General features: G+C 45.9%; 2 protein-coding genes across 3 annotated transcripts in view; one reads left to right on the forward strand and one right to left on the reverse strand.

Annotated features, from left to right (window-relative positions):
- Positions 1-3,226: 3,226 nt before the first annotated feature.
- Positions 3,227-17,105, reverse strand: GM2A (GM2 ganglioside activator). 2 transcript variants are annotated; one of them, XM_043464922.1, is made up of 4 exons: positions 16,888-17,105; positions 11,213-11,362; positions 5,147-5,329; positions 3,227-4,807 (listed from the first exon to the last, which is right to left on the reverse strand). In XM_043464922.1, the coding sequence occupies exons 1-4, from the start codon at positions 16,975-16,977 to the stop codon at positions 4,652-4,654; spliced, it is 579 nt and encodes a 192-aa protein (XP_043320857.1). In that variant the 5' UTR covers positions 16,978-17,105; the 3' UTR covers positions 3,227-4,651. The 2 variants fall into 2 exon arrangements, with proteins under 2 accessions (XP_043320857.1, XP_043320856.1); XM_043464921.1 differs by having other exon boundaries at positions 11,213-11,365; positions 16,888-17,103.
- A 1,228-nt stretch (positions 17,106-18,333) lies between these two features.
- CCDC69 (coiled-coil domain containing 69) overlaps positions 18,334-20,340 on the forward strand; it is a 58,978-nt gene continuing 56,971 nt past the window's right edge. Inside the window, exon 1 of the mRNA XM_043467520.1 lies at positions 18,334-18,346. Within this exon, the coding sequence (XP_043323455.1) occupies positions 18,334-18,346 (13 nt within the window). The remainder of the gene's footprint in view (positions 18,347-20,340) is intronic.

Consider the following 20,340-nt stretch of genomic DNA (forward strand, 5'->3'; position numbering starts at 1 on the left):
TTTCCCCCACTTGGAACTCTTTCCTCCTGTCTCTACCTGCTTAACTTCTACTCATTTGTCAGATCTGTTATCACTTCCTTAGGAAAACCCTCCCTGACTTCACCCACTGACCCAGACTCTGCAAGCCCTGATAAGCTTCTATTTTGTAACACTTCTCAGTTGTCATGGAGAAAGTTCTGCAATATATTTTTGCAGCTTTTTATCTTATTGTTGTACTGTTGTTCAGTCACTAAGTTTTGTCTCTTTGTGACCCCATAAACTGCAGCACTCCAGGCTTCCCTGTCCTTCACTATCTCCCAGAGTTTGCTCAAACTCATGTCCATTGAGTCAATGATGCCATCGCACCACCTCATCCTCTGTCACCCTCTTCTCTTACCCTTAATCTTTCCCAGCATCAGGGTCTTTTCCAATTAGTCGGCTCTTCGCATCAGGTGGCCGAAGTATTGGAGCTTCAGCTTCAGCATCAGTCCTTCCAATGAATATTCAGGGTAGATTTCTTTTAGGATTGACTGGTTTGATCTCCTTCCTGTTCAAGGACTCTCAAAAGTCTTCTCTAACACCACAGTTTGAAAGCATCAGTTCTTCGGCACTCAGCCTTCTTTATGATCCAACTCTCACATTCATACATGACTACTGGAAAAACCATAGCTTTGACTATATGGACCTTTGTCAGCAAAGTGATGTCTCTGATTTTCAACATGCTGTCTAGGTTTGTCATAGCTTTTTTATTTTGAAAGAACTTTAAATCACCTAACTTTCACTAATGTTAACATCTTACCCAAACATAGCACAATTATTAACCCTGTGAAATCCTATTTCTAATTCTTTTTTTAATCCAGCATCTAATCCAAGATCTCACAGTTCCTATTCTCTTCTGATCTGTGACTGCTCCTTAGTCTTTCCTTACTGTTCGTGGCCCTGACATTTTTGAAGAGGACTGGCCAGTTCTTTTGTAGTGTTTCTCAATTTAGGTTTGTGTGATCTTTCTTGTGATAAAGTTGAGATTACACATTTTGGGCAATACCAGAGAAATGTCACTGTCCTTTGTCAGTGTACCAGACTGGGAGGTGCATGACGTCATTACTTACTGGTGATGTTAACTTGGATCACTTGTAAGTGTTGTCTGCCAGGTTTCTCCACCATTACATTTCCCCCTTTGTAATTGTATCCTGTGAGGAGATATCTTGAGACTGCAAAATCCTGTTTCTCATTATACGTTTATCCAACAATTTTAGCATCCATAGATGTTCCTTATCTGCAACAATACTGACAGTGGCATTTACCTAATGATTTTTTCTTATTAATACCATTCCTTCTACATTTAGTTGGGATTCTGTTGTATACAGACTCATGGATGTTTGTTTTCATTCAAAGGATTATAACCTATTACTGTCATTATTTATTTTCTTGCTCAAGTTGCCCAAGACTTGGCCACTGAGAGCTCCCTCTAGTTGGTTCCTGTGTCCTTTCAGTATGCCCCATGCTCTCATTATCTGTATTTATTTTCTCAGTCCTAATATACACAGGAAATACTTTTAGAATTGCTAATGCTATTCCTGTGAAAAACAAACTATAGTATATACAGTATTTGTATGCAGTTCCTTTTTTCTGTTGCTTTACAGTACCCCATCAAAATACTATAACTTTGTTTTCCCACCCACTTCAGTGTTGTTGTATTATTCATTTGAAATATATTTTGTTACTGTTTATATTCCATGTTGAATTTCCCTTATCTCCTGCTTTTTCTATGATTTGGGACTCAGAAACATTATTATGGTTCTAAGAGTCAGATATACAACAAGATATACTCAGAAGCATCCCATCCTCTTCATCCTTTATACCCTGTTATCATTTCCCTCTTCTTTCCGCTCTCTGTAAATAACCAGTTCATTAGTTTCCAGCTCATTTTTCCTCATGTACATATGAGCAGACACATGTATATTTTTCTTACATGAACAGTGTGTGTGTGTTTAGTCACTTAGTTGTGTCCAACTCTTTGCAACCCTTGGACTGTAGCCCGTCAAGCTCCTCTGTTCATGGGATTCTCCAGGCAAGAATACTGGAGTGGGTTACCATTCCCTTCTCCAAGGGGTTTTCCTGATGCAGCGATTGAACCTGGTTTTCCTGCATTGCAGGAGGGTTCTTTACCTTCTGAGCCACCAGGGAAGCCTACATGAACAGTAACACTGACAAAGTCCCCTCATGAAGGACTGAACCAGTCTGTATTCCTACCAGTTATGTTTGAGGGGACCTTTTTCCACACAGCCCTGCCTAGTGGTTTGTGGTAGTGTGCTTATTTTCTGACCAACCCAGGAAATTGACAAATGTTATGTTAATATTGTTTCAATTTACATTTTTCTGATTTTGAAGTGAGTTTATATATCTTATTATGTTTAAGGGTCATTTTTATATCTTTATGTGAGAGTTTATCTGTTCATTTATTTTCACAATTTTTCTATCAGGTTTTTGATCCCTTGATACTTACTTCATTCTTTATAGTAGGAATATTATTAACCTTTTGTCTATGTTATGTGCTATAAATATTTTCTTCCAGTCTTTTGACTGTGTCTTTTGCCAAGCACATTATTTCTTATGCAGTCAACTTCATCAGTGTTTATTTTCTCTGGACATTTCACCCATGTTTCTTTTTAGTATTTGTATGGGTTCATTTTTAATACTTAGACCCTGGACTCATTTGAGGTTTATTCTTTCCTATGGCATTAAGTATGGATCCAATTTCAACTTTTTTCCAAATGGCTTTCCATTTGGCTCGCACCATTTGTTAAAAAGTTCACTTTGCTCTCTGATTTGAGATTCTCACCATTCGCCACCCCTCAACAAGACTTGGAGGAGCATCTGAGCCGAAAGCACCGCATACACAAAGACTAACCAAGCTACTGAACGTCCTTCCGTGCAAGGATGTGAACTGAAATATGTCTGTGAGAATAACGCCCAAAGATCCAGGAGGGGAAATAAAGGCTGGAGAGGCCATACTGTGAGGGGGCAGGTCAAAAAAGCAAACGAGGAAGCTGGGTGGTGCTGGGACAGAACGAAGCAGAGGTACTAAGCAGCACACAAGACAAACAGAAGAGTCAGTCCCTGGCATTGCTTCAGCTCTCGTCCCACTGCTATAAACTCTCCTAGCAGGAACAACCCAGTACACGAGCTCTGGAAATCCTGAGATGTGATCAGTGGGAAAAAATATGCAACCACAACAAAGCAGGAATTCTCAGCAAGTCAAAAAGATTTATTACCATTCCAGGCTTCGTGTGAGCCCCAAACCTGAGGCTGGTCATAGGAGGACAGGATGATGAACAAACCCAGGCACCTGATATAAGTCCACCTCTCATCATGGATCCCTGCTCCACAGAATGGCTGCTGGTGGAGCCACCTCTTCAGGCTCTGCCTCCCTCACCCTGACAACACTCTGGGCCAGGGCAGGAGGCCCTGAGCTCCTAGCTCTGAGGCCACCTTACTCCCCCAGCATCAGAGGAGCCTGCCAGCTCAGGCACTATGGATTCGGCCCCACAGAAGGAGAAACAGTGCTGGAGTTGTCTCAAGGTTAAAAGGACAGGGCATGCGTGTTCTTACATCCAAGGCCATGAACTGGCCTCACATGAGCCAGATTTCCCTACTGACAAGTCTGTTTGGCCCCTTCTGCCTGTGCAGTGTTTAAAAAAAAAAAATTCACTGTCAATATTTAAAAATGGATTTCTTATAAAAGTCTGGATTTCTGGCCTCTTGAGGGGAAAAATGTTGAGAATATTTGGTAATGCTGGGCCCACAGTCTTCTGTGGAACTCACTGGCAATAACTGAACAGCAACTGACCCTACAGACTGGAAGTACCCTTTCCAGCTCAACCCAGCCTCCACATTCCTGATTAGAGCCCCAGCCTGAGATGGGGCAGCAGCTGCCTTAGATTAGTGCTGTTATACAAAGGCAAGATATGCCTGGAAACAACATGCTTCTCGTGTCCCTCATCACTCACGGATGTCCCACACTTTGCCCTGAAAGCACCTGAATTTGCAGACTATCTTAAATACACAGAGCATTCTCAGTTGTTCTTCCACATGCCCTGCCTCTCCAGGATACACTATACCCCAGTGTTAACTGGGCAAGTCTAGAAAAAGAACACTAAATTATAGAAGTTAACAGAGGAATAGATTTAGATCACCTCCTTCAGACCCTTGTAAGAGGGAGTGGGAGTAAAATGAAAACTGTTAGTACTTTCACTCTGCTTTTAGGTCAGTGACACACATAAAAAATCAATGAGAAAAATCATAAAGGTACTTCAGGAGACCAAGATTGGGTCACTCTGAATGTGGGGGTCATAAAACATGTTAGCCTCCTTAGAAAATGAGTTAAGGTCTTAGAAAGCCATGGGAGTGAGGCTGAAAGTGCAGCAGCCACCCCAGTAGGTGTCCTGGGCTGTCAAAAACCACCAGGCTCATCCTCCCTTAGGTCAGGGCTGCTGGCCCACAGTTAAAAACTCTGTAGGTGGTATAAGATGACTTTCAGCGGGGGAACATCATCATTGTAGAAAAGGGCTTGAGGAAGGACAGAGAGTAGAATCTGGCCTTGACCAATGTAAGACAGAGGAAGAGGATGCCTTCCTCACACCCTCTTCATTCTGCAGTGGCAGGTGCCACCTTATTTGCCTTTAAGGGAGGCGGAGATATTGACACAAGCCAGTCGCTTCCCGCTGTTGCTCAGGATGGTCTGCAGGCGGTAGTTCCCCGTGCTGAGCCAGCTGGGCAACTCCAGGTCGGGCAGCATGAAGTCAGACTTGGGCAGTGAGTAGGCGCCCTGTGGAAAAGCCAGTGGACTGCAGGTCAGTGGGAGCCTACAGACGGGACTCTCTCCTGGAGTGACCTCTTAAGTTTGCAGCTGCAAACTGCCCCTCTTCCCACTCTCCGAAGGGTCCTGTAGAGCATGGAATGTGATAGCAGAAGGGCACTGGAGGTCAGATCGAGCATCAAGTGTCCCATTTCACAGATGGATAAACCGAGGCCCCCAAAAGGTAAGTGATTCAGGATAAATCGGGTCAATTTACACCCACAGATGTCCAGGTCTGCAAGAGAATGTCTCCCAGTGCCACGTCTCTACTCCAGTCATGCGGAAATGCTCTCCCCTCCCTGTACTTACTTTTTTGAAGGGACAGTGACAGGGAAGCCCATAGGTGTGCAGTGGTTCCGGGCAGGGTTCCTCAATGGGAATTAACATTTCAAGCATATTACAGAAGTTGTCATAGGTGCAGCTACCAATGTTGTCCACACATGGGATTTTGACCCAGAAGCCAGCTATGTGCTTCTCCACAGTTAATTCTACCTGGTGAGAGAGTTGGAGAAAATGTACAATTCCAAGGCAGACAAACCAGTTCCTCTGCCTCTTTCAGAGGTCAGCATTTTCTTTTAACACAGAGTTTTTAATTGGATGGGATCTTGGCAATACTCTGATCCAGAAATGACAATATTGTGGCACATGCCCCAATATTATCCTTTCCTGTGCCCACGGCAGACTATTAATAATCAAATGTGACTTGGTTTTCCCCCTGCACTGAACACATCATCTTAGCATTCTTTAGGTATGTACTACCCATTGGTTCAGAGAAGGCAATGGCAACCCACTCCAGTACTCTTGCCTGGAAAATCCCATGGACGGAGGAGCCTGGTAGGCTGTGGTCCATGGGGTCGCTAAGAGTCGGACACGACTGAGTGACTTCTCTTTCCCTTTTCACTTTCATGCATTGGAGAAGGAAATGGCAACCCACTCCAGTGTTCTTGCCTGGAAAATCCCAGGGACAGGGGAGCCTGGTGGGCTGCCGTCTATGGGGTCGCACAGAGCCAGACACGACTGAAGCGACTTAGCAGCAACAGCAGCAGTATCCATTGGTTGAAGGTGAAATGAACTTTCATGTAACTGCTAATTGGCTAACTATGGCATTGCTTCTAGACTTCACCTCCAAGCCCAGTCTTGGCTTCAGAACCTTTTCCTTCCTAGGACCTCAGGCAGCTACCACCAGCTGACTAGAGTTGCTTACCAAGATGAAACCTATTTGCTATTCCTGGATCCTATTTCCTCCATGCAGCCATAGAAGACAGAATTGAAAACAATAAGAATTTACAGGGAGATCACTTTGGGGGTTGGTATGAGGAAGATCTTAACAATCTTAGTGAGGTCACAAGGGATGGAACTACTTCAGGAAGAGGTGGGGTCCTAGACCCAGTTGAGGAAGCTGGAGGACTTCCTGCACCCAGAGAGAAGCTGGGTGAGGAGACCTCCGCGTGCTGCACACCTCCACAAGGCCATGATTCTGCTCCCCTTCTGGAGGCTGGGGCTGACCAGTTGTGCCTGGCATGCGCTAAGCATTCACTAAGTATTAGCTGCCTAAGAGCCAAACGAGTTGTCCCTTAGGGACCATGTTCTCACATCCCCCCAGGGTATCAGAGAAAACTGTCAGCAAATGGCAGAAATCTGATTCTCTGTGGGTGTTACGGCAGGAAATCACTTGCAGATGTAACATCACAGCATTCTATGAATCCCAGCCTCCAGGCTCACTTGATCCAGGACTTCCATTTCTAAGAGGCAAGTCCTGGACAGGCATTTATTTCCCTTGAGCCTGCAGGGCTCAGGCTGGCTCTCCAGGCTCTGGACTCAGCATTCCAACTACCCAGGTCCAGGACGGAGCAGTCCATGCACTGTGTATCCTGAGTGGACAGACTCAAATGTGCCTCCTCCCACTCTGCTGCCCCACATGTTACCCCCACCCCCAGCCACACACAGCCCCCTCCCAGCCCAACTCTCTCCTCTCCTGCCAAGCCTGCTTCAATGAACCCTGTGCCTAGAAGAGCCAAGGGCTCGGAAGTGAATGCTACTTCAGCCACCTCCTAGTATGGTGTGTGCTTAGTCGCTCAGTTGTGTCTGACTCTTTGCAACCCTATGGACTGTAGTCCACCAGGCTCCTCGGTCCATGGGATTCTCTGTCTATGGGATTCTCCAGGCAAGAATACTGGGGTGGGTTGCCATGCCCTCCTCCAGGGGATCTTCCCAGCCCAGGGATTGAAGCCAGGTCTTCCGTATTGCAGGTGGATTCTTTACCATCTGAGCCACCAGGGAAGCCCTAGTGTGGTACCCTTGGGGAATTTCTTCTGTCTCCATTCCCTCATCTACAAAATGGGATTTGAAGGGGGGCCATTGATGAGACAGGGGAGAGGCACTTACACCTCAAACACAGGGCTCAGGCAGAGGCACTGCAGGTACAAGACTTTAGAGAGAGAAGAAAGCTAACCCATCAGGCCTAAACACCACATGTCTAAAAGCCTGAAATAAGTGTACATGCCAAATATGGTGGCAATTTACCACTCCTGAGGATGGGAAAACCAAGGTCTCAGACACTGGAACTTGAGAGCTCCAAGAAGGGAGTTCTAAATTATTCCAAACCCTGTGGAACACATCAAAAGAAAAAGGCATTCCTGGACAGATTCCAGTCTTGCCCATGGCTCACAGAATGTGGGGCATCTGACTTCTAAAAATTGCAGTCAGTTAGTTCAGTCAGTTGTGTCTGACTATTTGCGACCCCATGGACTGCAGCACGCCAGGTTTCCCTGTCCATCACCAACTCCTGGAGCTTACTCAAAATCATGTCCATCAAGTCGGTGATGCCATCCAACCATCTCATCCTCTGTTGTCCCCTTCTCCTCCCTCCTTCAATCTTTCCCAGCATCAGGGTCTTTTCTAGTGAGTCAGCTCTTCGCATCAGGTGGCCAAAGTATTGGAGTTTCAACTTCAGCATCAGTCCTTCCAATGAATATTCAGGACTGATCTCCTTTAGGATGGACTGGTTGGATCTCCTTGCAGTCCAAGGGACTCTCAAGAGTCTTCTCCAACACCACAGTTCAAAAGCATCAATTCTTCAGTGCTCAGCTTTCTTTATAGTCCTACTCTCACATCCATACATGACTACTGGAAAAACCAAAGCTTTGACTAGCAGTTGGCATCAAATTCATCCAGGTTCCAAATGGAACTTTTGACTGAAGAAATTTTACTTCAGCAAGGACAAGGAGGAAGTGTCTCTCCTACCACTAGTAGGCTGCAGAGCCTGAACCAGTCACTCTTCTCTGGGTCCCAGTAACAAGGAGGGAAGCCATTGACCTTAAGAGCCCTTCAGGCTTAAGTCTGGGCAGCTCTCCTAGGCAGGGTTTTTGCTGATAAGAGGAAAGTCCTGGTACTCCCCTGCTAAACTTCAAACACTAATTCTACTTCCCTGCCAGAAAGAGTAGAATAAGGAATAAGGAATAGAATAAAGAATAGTAAAATAAGGAAACATTAAATAAGGACACCAGCCTTGACCTGGGGCAAGTTACATCCTTCTCTGAGCCTCAGTGTCCCTTATCTGTAAAAAGAGGCTTATCACCTTTTCTCCAACAAAAATACTGAGAGGCTTTCATTTAATAAGGAGTATGCATATACCCTATGCAAAGATAAAGGAAGCAAATCAGAAGCATATACATTATATAAAACCGTAGGAGAAAGGGAAAGGACAGTGGGAATCTGAGTCCAATTTTAAAAAGTTCAATGGCCCAAATTTATGACAGGTGATAAAGTACAGACTACCATGGCTCAACTTAAAGTTTTTCGACTTTACAATGTGCAGAAGCAATACACATTCGGTAGGAACTGTACTTCTCGTTTTGGAATTTGATCATTTTCAGGGCTAGCAATATACAGTACTATTCTCTCTTCTTGTGATGCTCAGCAGTGGCAGGATGTCAGCTCCCAGTCAGCCATGTGATCACAAAAGCTGATGTACTTAAACCATTCTGCACCCAGACAACCATTCTGGCTTTCATTTCAGTACAGTATTCAATAAATTATATGAGATATGTCATCAGTTCAGTTCAGTCACTTACTCGTGTCCCACTCTTGACCCCATGGAGATCAAGGAGGCAGTACAGGAGGCAGTAATCAAAACCATCCTCGAAAAAAAGAAATGAACAAGGCAAAATGGTTATCTGAGGAGGCCTTACACATAGTTGAGAAAAGAAGAGAAGTGAAAGGCAAAGGAGAAAAGGAAAGATATATCCATCTGATTGCTGAGTTCCAAAGAATAGCAAAGAGATAAGAAAGCTTTCCTCAGTGATAAATGCAAAGAAATAGGAAAACAATAGAATGGGAAAGACTAGAGATCTCTTCAAGAAAATTAGAGATACCAAGGGACCGTTTCATACAAAGATACGCACAATAAATGACAGAAATGGAATGGACCTAACAAAACCAGAAGATATTCAGAAGAGGTGGCAAGGAAACCAAGAAGAATGATACAAAAAAGATTTTATTGACCCAGATAACCACGATGGCACTGGACTGGAAAAAGTTAGATTTCATTCCAGTCCCAGAGAAAGGCAATGCCAAAGAATGTTCAAACTACTGCACAATTGCATTCATCTCACACGCTAGCAAAGTAATGCTCAAAATTCTCCAAGCCAGGCTTCAACAGTACATGAACTATGAACTTCCAGATGTTCAAGCTGGATTTAGAAAAGCCAGAGGAACCAGAGATCAATTTGCCAACATACATTGGATCATCAAAAAAGCAAGAGAAATGCAGAAAAACATCTATTTCTGCTTTATTGACTACACCAAAGCCTTTGACTGTGTGGATCACAATAAACTGTGGAAAATTCTTGAAGAGATGGGAATACCAGACCACCTGACCTGCCTCTTGAGAAATCTGTATGCAGGTCAGGAAGCAACGGTTAGAACTGGACATGGAACAACAGACTGGTTCCAAATAGGAAAAGGAGTACATCAAGGCTGTATATTGTCACCTGCTTATTTAACTTATATGCAGAGTACATCATGAGAAATGCTGGGCTGGATGAAGCACAAGCTGGAATCAAGATTGCTGGGAGAAATATCAATGACCTCAGATATGCAGATGACACCACCCTTATGACAGGAAGTGAAGAAGAACTAAAGAGCCTCTTGATGAAAGTGAAAGAGGAGAGTGAAAAAGTTGGCTTAAAGCTCAACATTCAGAAAACTAAGATCATGGCATCCCATCCCATCACTTCATGGCAAATAGACGGAGAGACAGTGGAAACAGTGGCTGACTTTATTTTTGGGGGCTCCAAAATCACTGCAGATGGTGACTGCAGCCATGAAATAAAAAGATGCTTACATCTTCATATAAAAAGATGCCGACAAAGGTCTGTCTAGTCAAGGCTGTGGTTTTTCCAGTAGTCATGTATGGATGTGAGAGTTGGACTATAAAGAAAGCTGAAAGGTGAAGAATTGATGCTTTTGAACTGTGGTGTTGGAGAAGATTCTTGAGAGTCCCTTGGACAGCAAGGAGATCCAACCAGTCCATCCTAAAGGAAATCAGTCCTGAATGTTCATTGGAAGGACTGATGTTGAAGCTGAAACTCCAATACTTTGGCTACCTGATGCGAAGTACTGACTCACTGGATAAGACCCTGATGCTGGGAAAGATTGAAGGCAGGAGGAGAAGGGGACAACAGAGGATGAGATGGTTGCATGGCATCACTGACTCAATGGACATGAGTTTGAGTAAACTCCGGGAGCTGGTGATGGACAGGGAGGCCTGGCATGCTGCAGTCCATGGAGTTGCAAAGAGTCAGACACGACTGAGCGACTGAACTGAACTGACTGAATGTGTACTGAGCTGGTCCTGTGTGTCAGGCCCTGAGCAAAACACTCTCCATGTTAATAATTCAATAATAGCTCAGAAACATATGAGGTAGGGGCTGTGATTAACCAAGTCAAAGGGCAGTTTCAGGGACACAGATTCCAAATCAGAAAACCTTTTAAAAAGTCCAGTGGAAACTGGTGCCAGAATAGATCTGCACCAGGACAGGCTGAGGGCATATAAGCATATGGTATAAAGGTAGCAACGAGGAAAGGACTGTGATATATAGAATTGCCATGGATACACAGAAAGCCTCTGTTGTTTTGTATGAAAACAAATAGCCACCCCCAAAACAGGCAGCAGGCATGAATGAACTGGTTATTCTGAAACAAAAATACAAAAGGCAAACTTATGAAAGGACATTTAAGCAAATCTATTTTGTTTTTGCTACTCTGGGATTCCAGGATTCCAAAAGTATTAAGTTCCCTGAGTGTACCTGCCTCAGGGCCCTGCCCTTGGCCCACAGCACCTTCCTTCCAGTGCCTCCCTGACCCTGGGCTCACCTTCAGAGGATCACTGAGGACAGCACTGGTCTTGGCCTCAGCAGTGATGGTCAAGTTCCCGGGAATGGCAATGGGGTCAGGTTCCAGAGTCAGGCTGTTGATCACCGCAGGGTCCTTCCCTGCATCGCAGTTATCCCAGGAAAAGCTACCCTGCTGGGAGAGCCAAGAACAATATAGCAGCAAGGAAAGAAAAAAGTTGACAAAAGGTTAGAAGAATTAACAGAGCGGTTACTGACTATGTACCCATGGATGAGGTACCTGCTGGCTCTGAGCTTCATCTACAACTCCACATCTGTAAACCTAGGATAACTCTGGTCTTACCCATTTTGTAGACAGGACTCAACTAAAAGACTTAAAAGACAATCTCCCAAATGTGTGCCATGAACTGTAGAGGACAATATCACAGACCCTGAACTTCGGAATAGGAGACTAGCCATATCCACCTTCTCTGATCCTTCACCTCCCTATTCCACACACCTCTCCTGCTAGTCTTGGCATCTTCTCAGAGGGAAGTTTTTGGAGGATTCACCTTTACAGCCCATGCCCAGAACCTGATTCATGTCACACCTCGGGCCCAATCCAGGACCAGGAACAATAAGGAACACAAAACAATGGAGAACATAACAGCATGGAACACTGCACCCTCAAGGAGGGACGGTTAATTCACAGAGGGACTAGGACACACAAGAAAAGATCCCCAGGGGGCCACCTGTTGATGAACAATCCCTAGTGAACAAACTTCCCAATCTTAACGAGTGCATTTTTACTCCCATCCCACTGCTCATGCCCTGCCTGGTCCCACACCCCAAGTCATCCCCCTCCCCTCTGCTGAGCCATATCCTCCTCCTCCTCCTCCACATCCCCCAAGAGGTCTCCTGATTCCTGACTCCACCATCATGTCCAACTACAAATGACCACTGACTCCCCACCCACGGAACCCTGTCTGTAACCACACTCCCCACACCCTGCAGGCTCCACCTACCCACTCACACTTTTCCCAGCCCCCTGTAGGCCATCTACAAGAGACTTTCAGTATTCCCCCCACACACATCCCATCTTAGGAGGAAAACCTGCCAGTCCCCACATCCCCAAGTCAACCTCCATCATCAACACAGCCACAGGGAGGTGGACCAGAAGACAATACCTAACAGAGACTAGGCTGAGAAATTCTCTCTGCCTCCAATTTGGGGAGTGAGACAGAGGCAAAATCACTCAGAGGATTTTGGGCTTTGAGCGGTCATGGGGTCATAAACTTGATGGAGCCAGAACACAGACTCATGACCAAGTCAAAGGGTCAAGAACTAAGGGCTCTGCTGATCTGTAGAAAAGAGAACAGATAGAGTTGCCCCTTCCCCTGCCCCCTATCTAAATAGGCAGTGCAGGAGAGTAGCCAAGAACATGTTTTTAGAGTTAGACATGGGGTACATCAAGGCTTTAGTTAGTAGACATGGCTTGAAATCCTAGCTTGACCACCATATCATGTGATTCTGTAGGCCAGTTTCCCCTTTGGAGCTGCAGTATCCTCATCTTTTAAGTGGAGTCATTTCTGCTTTCCTCTCAGACCTGTGACACTCAGTGCTGCAAGGGTGACAGCATAAAGCTCATAACCCAATGCCAGACACAAAGCATGAGCTGGCTCCCTAAATGATAGCCATTAGACATCCCAGCCCCTGCTTCCTGCCATTAGTTCCATGAGATTCCTTGTATACCTGGAATAAACTTCCCTTTACCTGAGCTTCCTGGAATGGGCTTCGGTTCCTTGGAATGAAGCATCAGACCGTGACTAAGAAAGGCCTGATTCATCCCTGTGTTCCCCACAGCCCCTTAGGGTAGGTACCAACAAATGTTTCCTTCAGTGTTCATTCCACAGATATTTATGGAGCAATGATCACAGGCCCAGGGCCAAGTGCTATTCATAGAGGTAAACAATTAGAGATGTGCCTGCCCTGCAGTTAGGAGCTTACAGTCTAATGTAAATAAATATTACCCACTATGATCTCTGGGTGCCATAAATGAAACAGAGGGTCATGTTAAGAGTAACAAGGGATTCACTTAAATAGGGTGCCGAGAAGGGATAATCCTGTAAGATGAGGAGCCAGCCATGCATGTACTGAAAGAATGTTCAGGCAGAGGGAACACGATCAAAACATGTGCCCTGCATTGGGAAGATACTCAACTGCTCTGGGCCCTACAAGGCCAGTGGGCTAGATATAATGGATGAGGCACCTAGATAAGGGTAGAATGGTGGCAGGGTCATTTAATAAATGCAAGACCTCATAGGTCATCCTCAGGAGGCTGGATTTCCTATAAATGCAATGGAATGCCATTGTAGGAGAGTGCCCTGTTTTGGTTTATGGTTGAGAATGGATTGCAGAGGGTCCTGTTTGGTAAGGGGAGACCAGTTAGGAGGCCAATAGCAAATGAAAGAGTGCCTGGGACTAAGAGTTGGGCTGGAGAGTGGGTAGGCGGACTGGCCATTTTCTAGAGCTGCTCTCACAGATACCAAGGCAGCCTGACTCACCGTGAGGATTGATTCCAGGTTGAAGTGTCCAAAGTGTCCCGCTTCTCCTTCCCCCAGCCCCTGGGGAGACTTAACAAAGTGATTTCTCGATGACTGACTAGAGGCTTCTGTCATAATGAATTCTGCAGCCAAGTCCAGGCTCATCAGGAAAAGGAGGTATGATGCCTTAGCAGTGCCCACTAAGGGCAGACCTGGCACCAGATATCTGTCATCCCAGCCCAGCCTAACATATGGGAAGAAGCAGCATATGGAAGAGGGCAAAGGTATAGCTGTGGATGCAGAAATATGGATGCAAGTCACAGACCTGGATTAAAGCCACACTGCAGCCACTCTCGCTAGCAGAGAACAGGGGTCAGGTGATCCCTCTTGAGGCTCTATTTTCTCATCTAATAAGTGGGCATAATTACATCTTCTCACAGGGCTACTCCAGTAAGTGAGACATTTGTAAACAAAGTATACAAATTCTCCAGGTCCCAACTCCACAACACTGTCACAGCCGTGAAAACACACGACTGAGCAACTGTCACAGACCAGAGGAGGCGGGAGCGACAGGACAACACATGCAACGTGGTGCCCCAGACTAGATCCTAGAACCGAAAGAGGACATCAGTGGGAAAACTGGTAAAATCCAAATGTAAGTCTAGGAGTTTAGCTAGTGGTAATACTTTGGCCACCTCATACAAAGAGTTGACTCATTGGAAAAGACCCTGATGCTGGGAGGGATTGGGGGCAGGAGGAGAAGGGGACGACACAGGATGAGATGGCTGGATGACATCGCTGACTCAATGAACATGAGTTTGAGTAAACTCCGGGAGTTGGTGATGGACAGGGAGGCCTGCATGCTGCAATTCATGGGGTCGCAAAGAGTCAGACACGACTGAATGACTGAACTGAACTGAACGTACCTCTGTTGGATTCTCAGTCTTGACAAACGTACCATGGTAATGCATGTGTGAAAGTGAAGTCGCTCCCTTGTGTCCGACTCTCTGCGACCCCATGGACTGTAGCCTACCAGGCTCCTCCATCCATGGGATTTTCCAGGCAAGAATACTGTAGTGGGTTGCCATTTCCTTCTCCGGGGGATCTTCCCGACCCAGGATTGAACCCAGGTCTCCTGCATTATAGGCAGACTCTTTACCGTCTGAGCCACCAGGGAAGTCCAATGCATGTGTACATGCGTACTAAATTACTTCAGTTGTGTCCAACTCTGTGATTCCATGGACTGTAGCCTGCCAGGCTCCTCTGTCATGGGCTTTTCCAGGCAAGAATACTGGAGTGGGTTGCCATGCCCTCCTCCAGGGGACCTTCCTGACCCAGGGATCAAACCTGCGTCTCCTGCATTGACAGGTGCTTTCTTTACCACTGAGCCACCGGAGAAGCCCCACTGTGGTAAAAAGATGTTAGCAGGGGAAACCAAGTGAGGGGTATGTGGGACCTCTATACTTTCTTTGCAACTTTTCTATAAGTCTAGAATTATTCCCCTAAAATAAGCTTATTAGGGGAAAAAAAGCATATGGCTCAACACACAGCATATAGTGTGCGCACAGTAAATGATATCAGACAGTATCAGAGAGTCTATTAAGCACCTATTGTATGCCCAACCTGGGGCAAGACTATCTCCCCTGTTATCTAAGGCTCACCACAACCTAGGGCCATGAGACCCAGTTAATGCTAGAAGAGGAACTGAAACTCAAACTGGTTTCCTGATGACCACTGCTTGCTGTCACCCCAAGCCTTCATGTGGCCCAGGGTCTCAGGGTCAGGGTTCCAAATCACATGAACCCAGAGAAAACCCAGATGATAGAAGATAAGGATGGAAAGAAGTATCCCTTACTGTGGAATCTCAGATGAGCACCATCCTCCCTGGGGCTGGGTAAGGTGGGTTAACTCCCTGATGTCTCATGGCCTCTCCAAAACTGCCAACCTAAGACACTCTGGTCTGGGATGGCATTCACAGTCAAGATATGCAGGAGAGCGGGGACACAGGGAAAGTTCCAGCCTTAGCTGGATTCCACCCCATAGTGGTCAGATCTGGAGCTCAGAGAAACATTCTCAACCTACACTCAGGGACTAACTGTGAATTCTCTAGGACAATAAAGCCAAGAGCTCTTTGCTCCTCCATTCAATTGGCAAAATAGACTCTTTGCCCCTGGGGAGGGTGAGCACACTGGCTTCCATCACTTTCTGAGTTTAAGATTTAAGAGCTTTTCCATCCAGGGAAGCATTTCCCTTCATCCACAACCACTGAGAAAGGCAGGCTGGTATTATCAAGCCCATTTTACAGATGAGGAGACCAAGGCTTATGGAACCCATGGATTAAGAGACAGAGAAGGGATCAGAAGCAAAGCCTCCTAGTCCTATTCCTCTTTCCCCCATACCACCCTATTCCTGGCTCTGACAAACATTTCCAAGCTGGTTGGAGGGAGGGTACCTAGGCTGGGCCTCTCTCTTTGATGCCAAAGATATTAAGTGTCTGACCCCTAGTTGTGCAGCAGAGGCCATGGAATTAGGCTTCTCTACTCAGAATGACAGAACTTCCCTTTCCCAAGGGTCTGGAGCACGTGACAGAGAAGACAAGGGGGAAATTTGTAGGTTGGAGCCTCTCCATGACTCACGCCCAGGAGCAGGGCTGCAGCTTTGTTGCCAGAGGAGCAAGTCTGGACCTTCTGGCCTGAAGAGCCTCTCAGAACCACCCACCCACCAGAACAGGCAGCGCCTCAGAGAAGTACAGAGGGGAGCAGTTGGGTGCCAGGCCTTCTCATGGGGTAAAAGAGGGGACATGTAAATGGGGCTAAGCCTCTGGGCCTGGGAGTAGAGAATTGGTCTTGCAATTCTACAAAATTTCACTCAGACATTTGGAAAGAGGACAGGAGAGTACAGGAGATAGTGAGATTAATCCTTCCAAAACAGTCTGGAGCAGAGCAAGGCCTTATAGCCCACCCTCTGTCCAGATGGGGAAACCTAAACCCAACTGAAACGCGCAGAGAGAAAAAAGGACCCACTCAGAGTCCCACGATTAGTGACTTTGGGAAGTTCTACTGCAAAAACGTAATTCTAGAGACCGGAGAGGCCACCTCCTTATCCCACCCCAAGCCGCACAGCCCGAGCTCGGCAGGGATGCTGGCAGCAGCCTCCTAAAGGAGAGAGCACTCACCCGGTTCTGGAGAATGCGTGCAGGAAAGGCTGGGCCGGCAAGAAGCAAGCCCAGAGAGAACAGGAAGGGAGCCAGCAACAGTGGGCTCATCGTAAAGGGTGGGTCCTCGCCTGGTTAACTGCAGGTTCGTGGAGGCGACGACTCTGTTAAATACCTGCCCGTATAGGTTATGCAAAGCTGAATGCGGCCACTTCCCAATGTGCCCCGCCCCCTCCGGATCTGAGATTTCGGGGCCGGGGATTGGACAGAGCTCTCCCGGCCCCGCCCCCTAAGGGTTCCTCTTTTAGGCCCTCGCTTAACGCGGGGGCGTCAGGCCCCGCCTTCAGAGGATGCAGGCGGTGCCTGAGGAGGAAAGGGGCGGGGCTGGGGGCGGGGAATGAGTGCGCTACCGGGGAGGGAACTCGAAGGAGGGGCGGAACTTGACCGGAGTGGGCCAGACTGCGAGGGAGGGGCGGGGCTGTTGCTTTTGAACTCAAGGCTGTTACCGTCAGTGCTGGAAGCACCGTCATATTTTCACATCCAAGTCTTTCTTGACAAAAATGTCTTGCTCCCTGTCTATACTACGCTTCCCCATAGCCGCGTTGCAAATCACTGTCTTTTTAATTATTATAATGATAACTAGCAATTTATTAAGTGCTTTAATGCATACCAAGCACTGTAAAATAGGGACTCTCTTTTTTTGCTCCATTTTACCACTGAAGAAACATACACGATTAAGTAAAGTTAGCTTTGCCAAGGTCACATGACTAAGAACTGATCGAGCAAGGATTCTGCTTATATATATCTCATCAGCCAAGATTTCCTTAAGCTATTACACTTTGTAGTTCAGGTTCAATTTTTTTAAAAAGTAGTAGGTATACTATTCCTGCCGAATTACCACTAGACTGTAAACTCCACAGGAGGTAAAACCATGGCTTATGGTCACTAGTAATGTGTACCCAGTGCCTGACACACAATAGGCAATCAATCTTTATTGAATAAATGAACACATGAATAGAATTTAAAACAATCATCTTTTTAAAGAAATATTTTATTTTGGAATTAATTTTACATTACAGAAAAGTTGCCAAAATAGCACAAAACTCTCTCCTAGTTTCCCCCATTGTTAACATTAAGATATAAGGGTATTTTTTATAAAAACTAAGAACTCGCATTAATGTATTAACTAAGCTCCAGATTTCACCTAATCTTTTAACATGCTTTTGTAATTGCACACCTTCCTCCCATTCTGATAACCCCTTCCCTCTCTCATCTAGCACAACCTCTTCATTATACACAAGTGCAATTTCAGGCCCCCTGAGTGAGAGGCCTTGTCTAATGTCACATGCATGCATTCTAAGTCACTTTAGTTGCGTCCGACTTTTTGTGACCCTGTGGACTGCATGTAGCCTGCCAGGCTCCTCTGTCCATGGGATTTTCCAGGCAAGAATACTGGAATGGGTTGCCATGCCAAGGTATGGTATGTCATGCCATGCCTCCTCCAAGGGATCTTCCCAACCCAAGGATCGAACCCGAGTCTCCTGCAACTCCTGCATTGCAGGCAGAGTCTTGACCACTGAGCCACTGGGGAAGCTCCCAATGTCACACAGCAGGAACAAAACTAGAACACACTTCTCCTGAAGCTGTTCTCAAAGAGGTATAAGAGGTGTTCCTGGGACTGTGCTCCTTGGTGTACGTGTAGCTGGTGGATGCCGTGGAGCCTCACTAGGAAGCCAGAAGGGGGCTGCACAACTCCCTTCCAGCAGAATTGCTGCTTCCTCTTTGCACCTGTCAAGGCCCCACTACCCTATTATCCACTTGTGTGGTCAGGCCCCATATGATGGCGCCTCTCTTGCTTCTGTATATCCCCTGCCCAATCTGGCCCTGCCTCACCCTTCCATTATCTGCAAGATTATCTCCCCTTCCTAAAGTGAAAGTTATTTTATTTTAAATGTGTTTAATTTTATATTGGAATAAAGTTGGTTAACAATATTATGATAGCTTCAGGAGTAAAGCAGAGTGATTCAGTTGTACATATATTGTATCCACTCCTTTTCAAAATCTTTTCCCGTATAGATTATAACAGAGTATTAAGCAGAGTTCCCCTGCACTATACAGTAGGTCCTTGTTGATTATCTATTTTAAATATAGCAGTGTGTACATGTAAGTTCCAAACTACCCATCCCAGTCCCTGTAACAATAAGTTCTTTCTCTAAGTCTATGAATCTGTTTCTGTTTGGTAAGTAAGTTCATTTGTATCATTTTTTTAAGATTTTGCATATAAGGGATATCATGAGATATTTCTCTTTTTCTATCTGACTTACTTCACTCAGTATGACAATCTCTAGGTTTATTCATGTGTGCTGCAAAAGGTTGTTTTTTAATGGTTAAGTAATATTCCCTTATGTATAAGGTGAAAGTTTAATCAGCAGTTACCTGCATGATGAGCTGATGTGCATGTTCGTGCTCAGTTGTGTCCTACTCTTTGCAACCCCATGGACTGTAGCCCACCAGGCTTCTCTGTCCATGGGATTTTCCAGGCAAGAGTACTGGAGTGGGTTCAAACCCATGTCTCCTTCCACTCCTGCATTGGCAGGCAGATTCCTTACCAATGAGCCACCTAGGAAGCCTGCGTGATCAAGCTAATAATGTTTCTAGTCCTATAACCAGAACAGCTCCAGCATGTTCAATCATCCACAGGAAACAGTGACTGCCTGCAAGGATTGCCTACCCAAAGAGCTGTGGGAGAGGTGAGTTACAAGTCCCCCTGGCATCCAAGGAACCCTTTTGACGTCATGTCCACTGCAACTAGTAGCCTCCTCCTCCCCTGTGTAGTGGGGATTGCAGCTATGTCATGCCTTCTGCAACTGGTACTCAGTAGGGGATCGTTGCAGGTCCTTTGCTCTGATTTATAAGATTCTCTGTCCAATAATTGATGTCTGTGTCTCTGACTCCTTTGGAGTTCCTTCTTCAGTCTCAGAGCTAGGCGATGGCAAGGATTCCAGGACTGCAGAGTGCAGCCCTACACCATTTCCTTCCAGCTCCTAAAGACTCCAGTCCCTCAGCCTCAGGCACACTCCACACAAGATGTCAATCAGTTCAGTTCAGTCACTCAGTCATGTCTGACTCTTTGCGACCCCATGGACTGCAGCACGCCAGGCCTCCCTGTCCATAACCAACTCCTGGAGCTTGCTCAAACTCATTTCCATTGAGTCAGTGATGCCATCCAACCATCTCATCCTCTGTCGTCCCCTTCTTCTCCTGCCTTCAATCTTTCCAAGCATCAGGGTCTTTTCTAATGAATCAGTTCTTCACATCACGTGGCCAAAGTACTGGAGTTTCAGCTTCAGCATCAGTCCTTCCAATGAATATTCAGGACTGATTTCCTTTATGATTAACTGGTTTGATCTCCTTGCAGTCCAAGGGACTCTCAAGAGTCTTCTCCAACACCACAGTTCAAAAGCATCAATTCTT

The sequence above is a fragment of the Cervus canadensis genome, chromosome 4, assembly GCF_019320065.1.
Source record: "Cervus canadensis isolate Bull #8, Minnesota chromosome 4, ASM1932006v1, whole genome shotgun sequence".
NCBI classification, from domain to species: domain Eukaryota; kingdom Metazoa; phylum Chordata; class Mammalia; order Artiodactyla; family Cervidae; genus Cervus; species Cervus canadensis.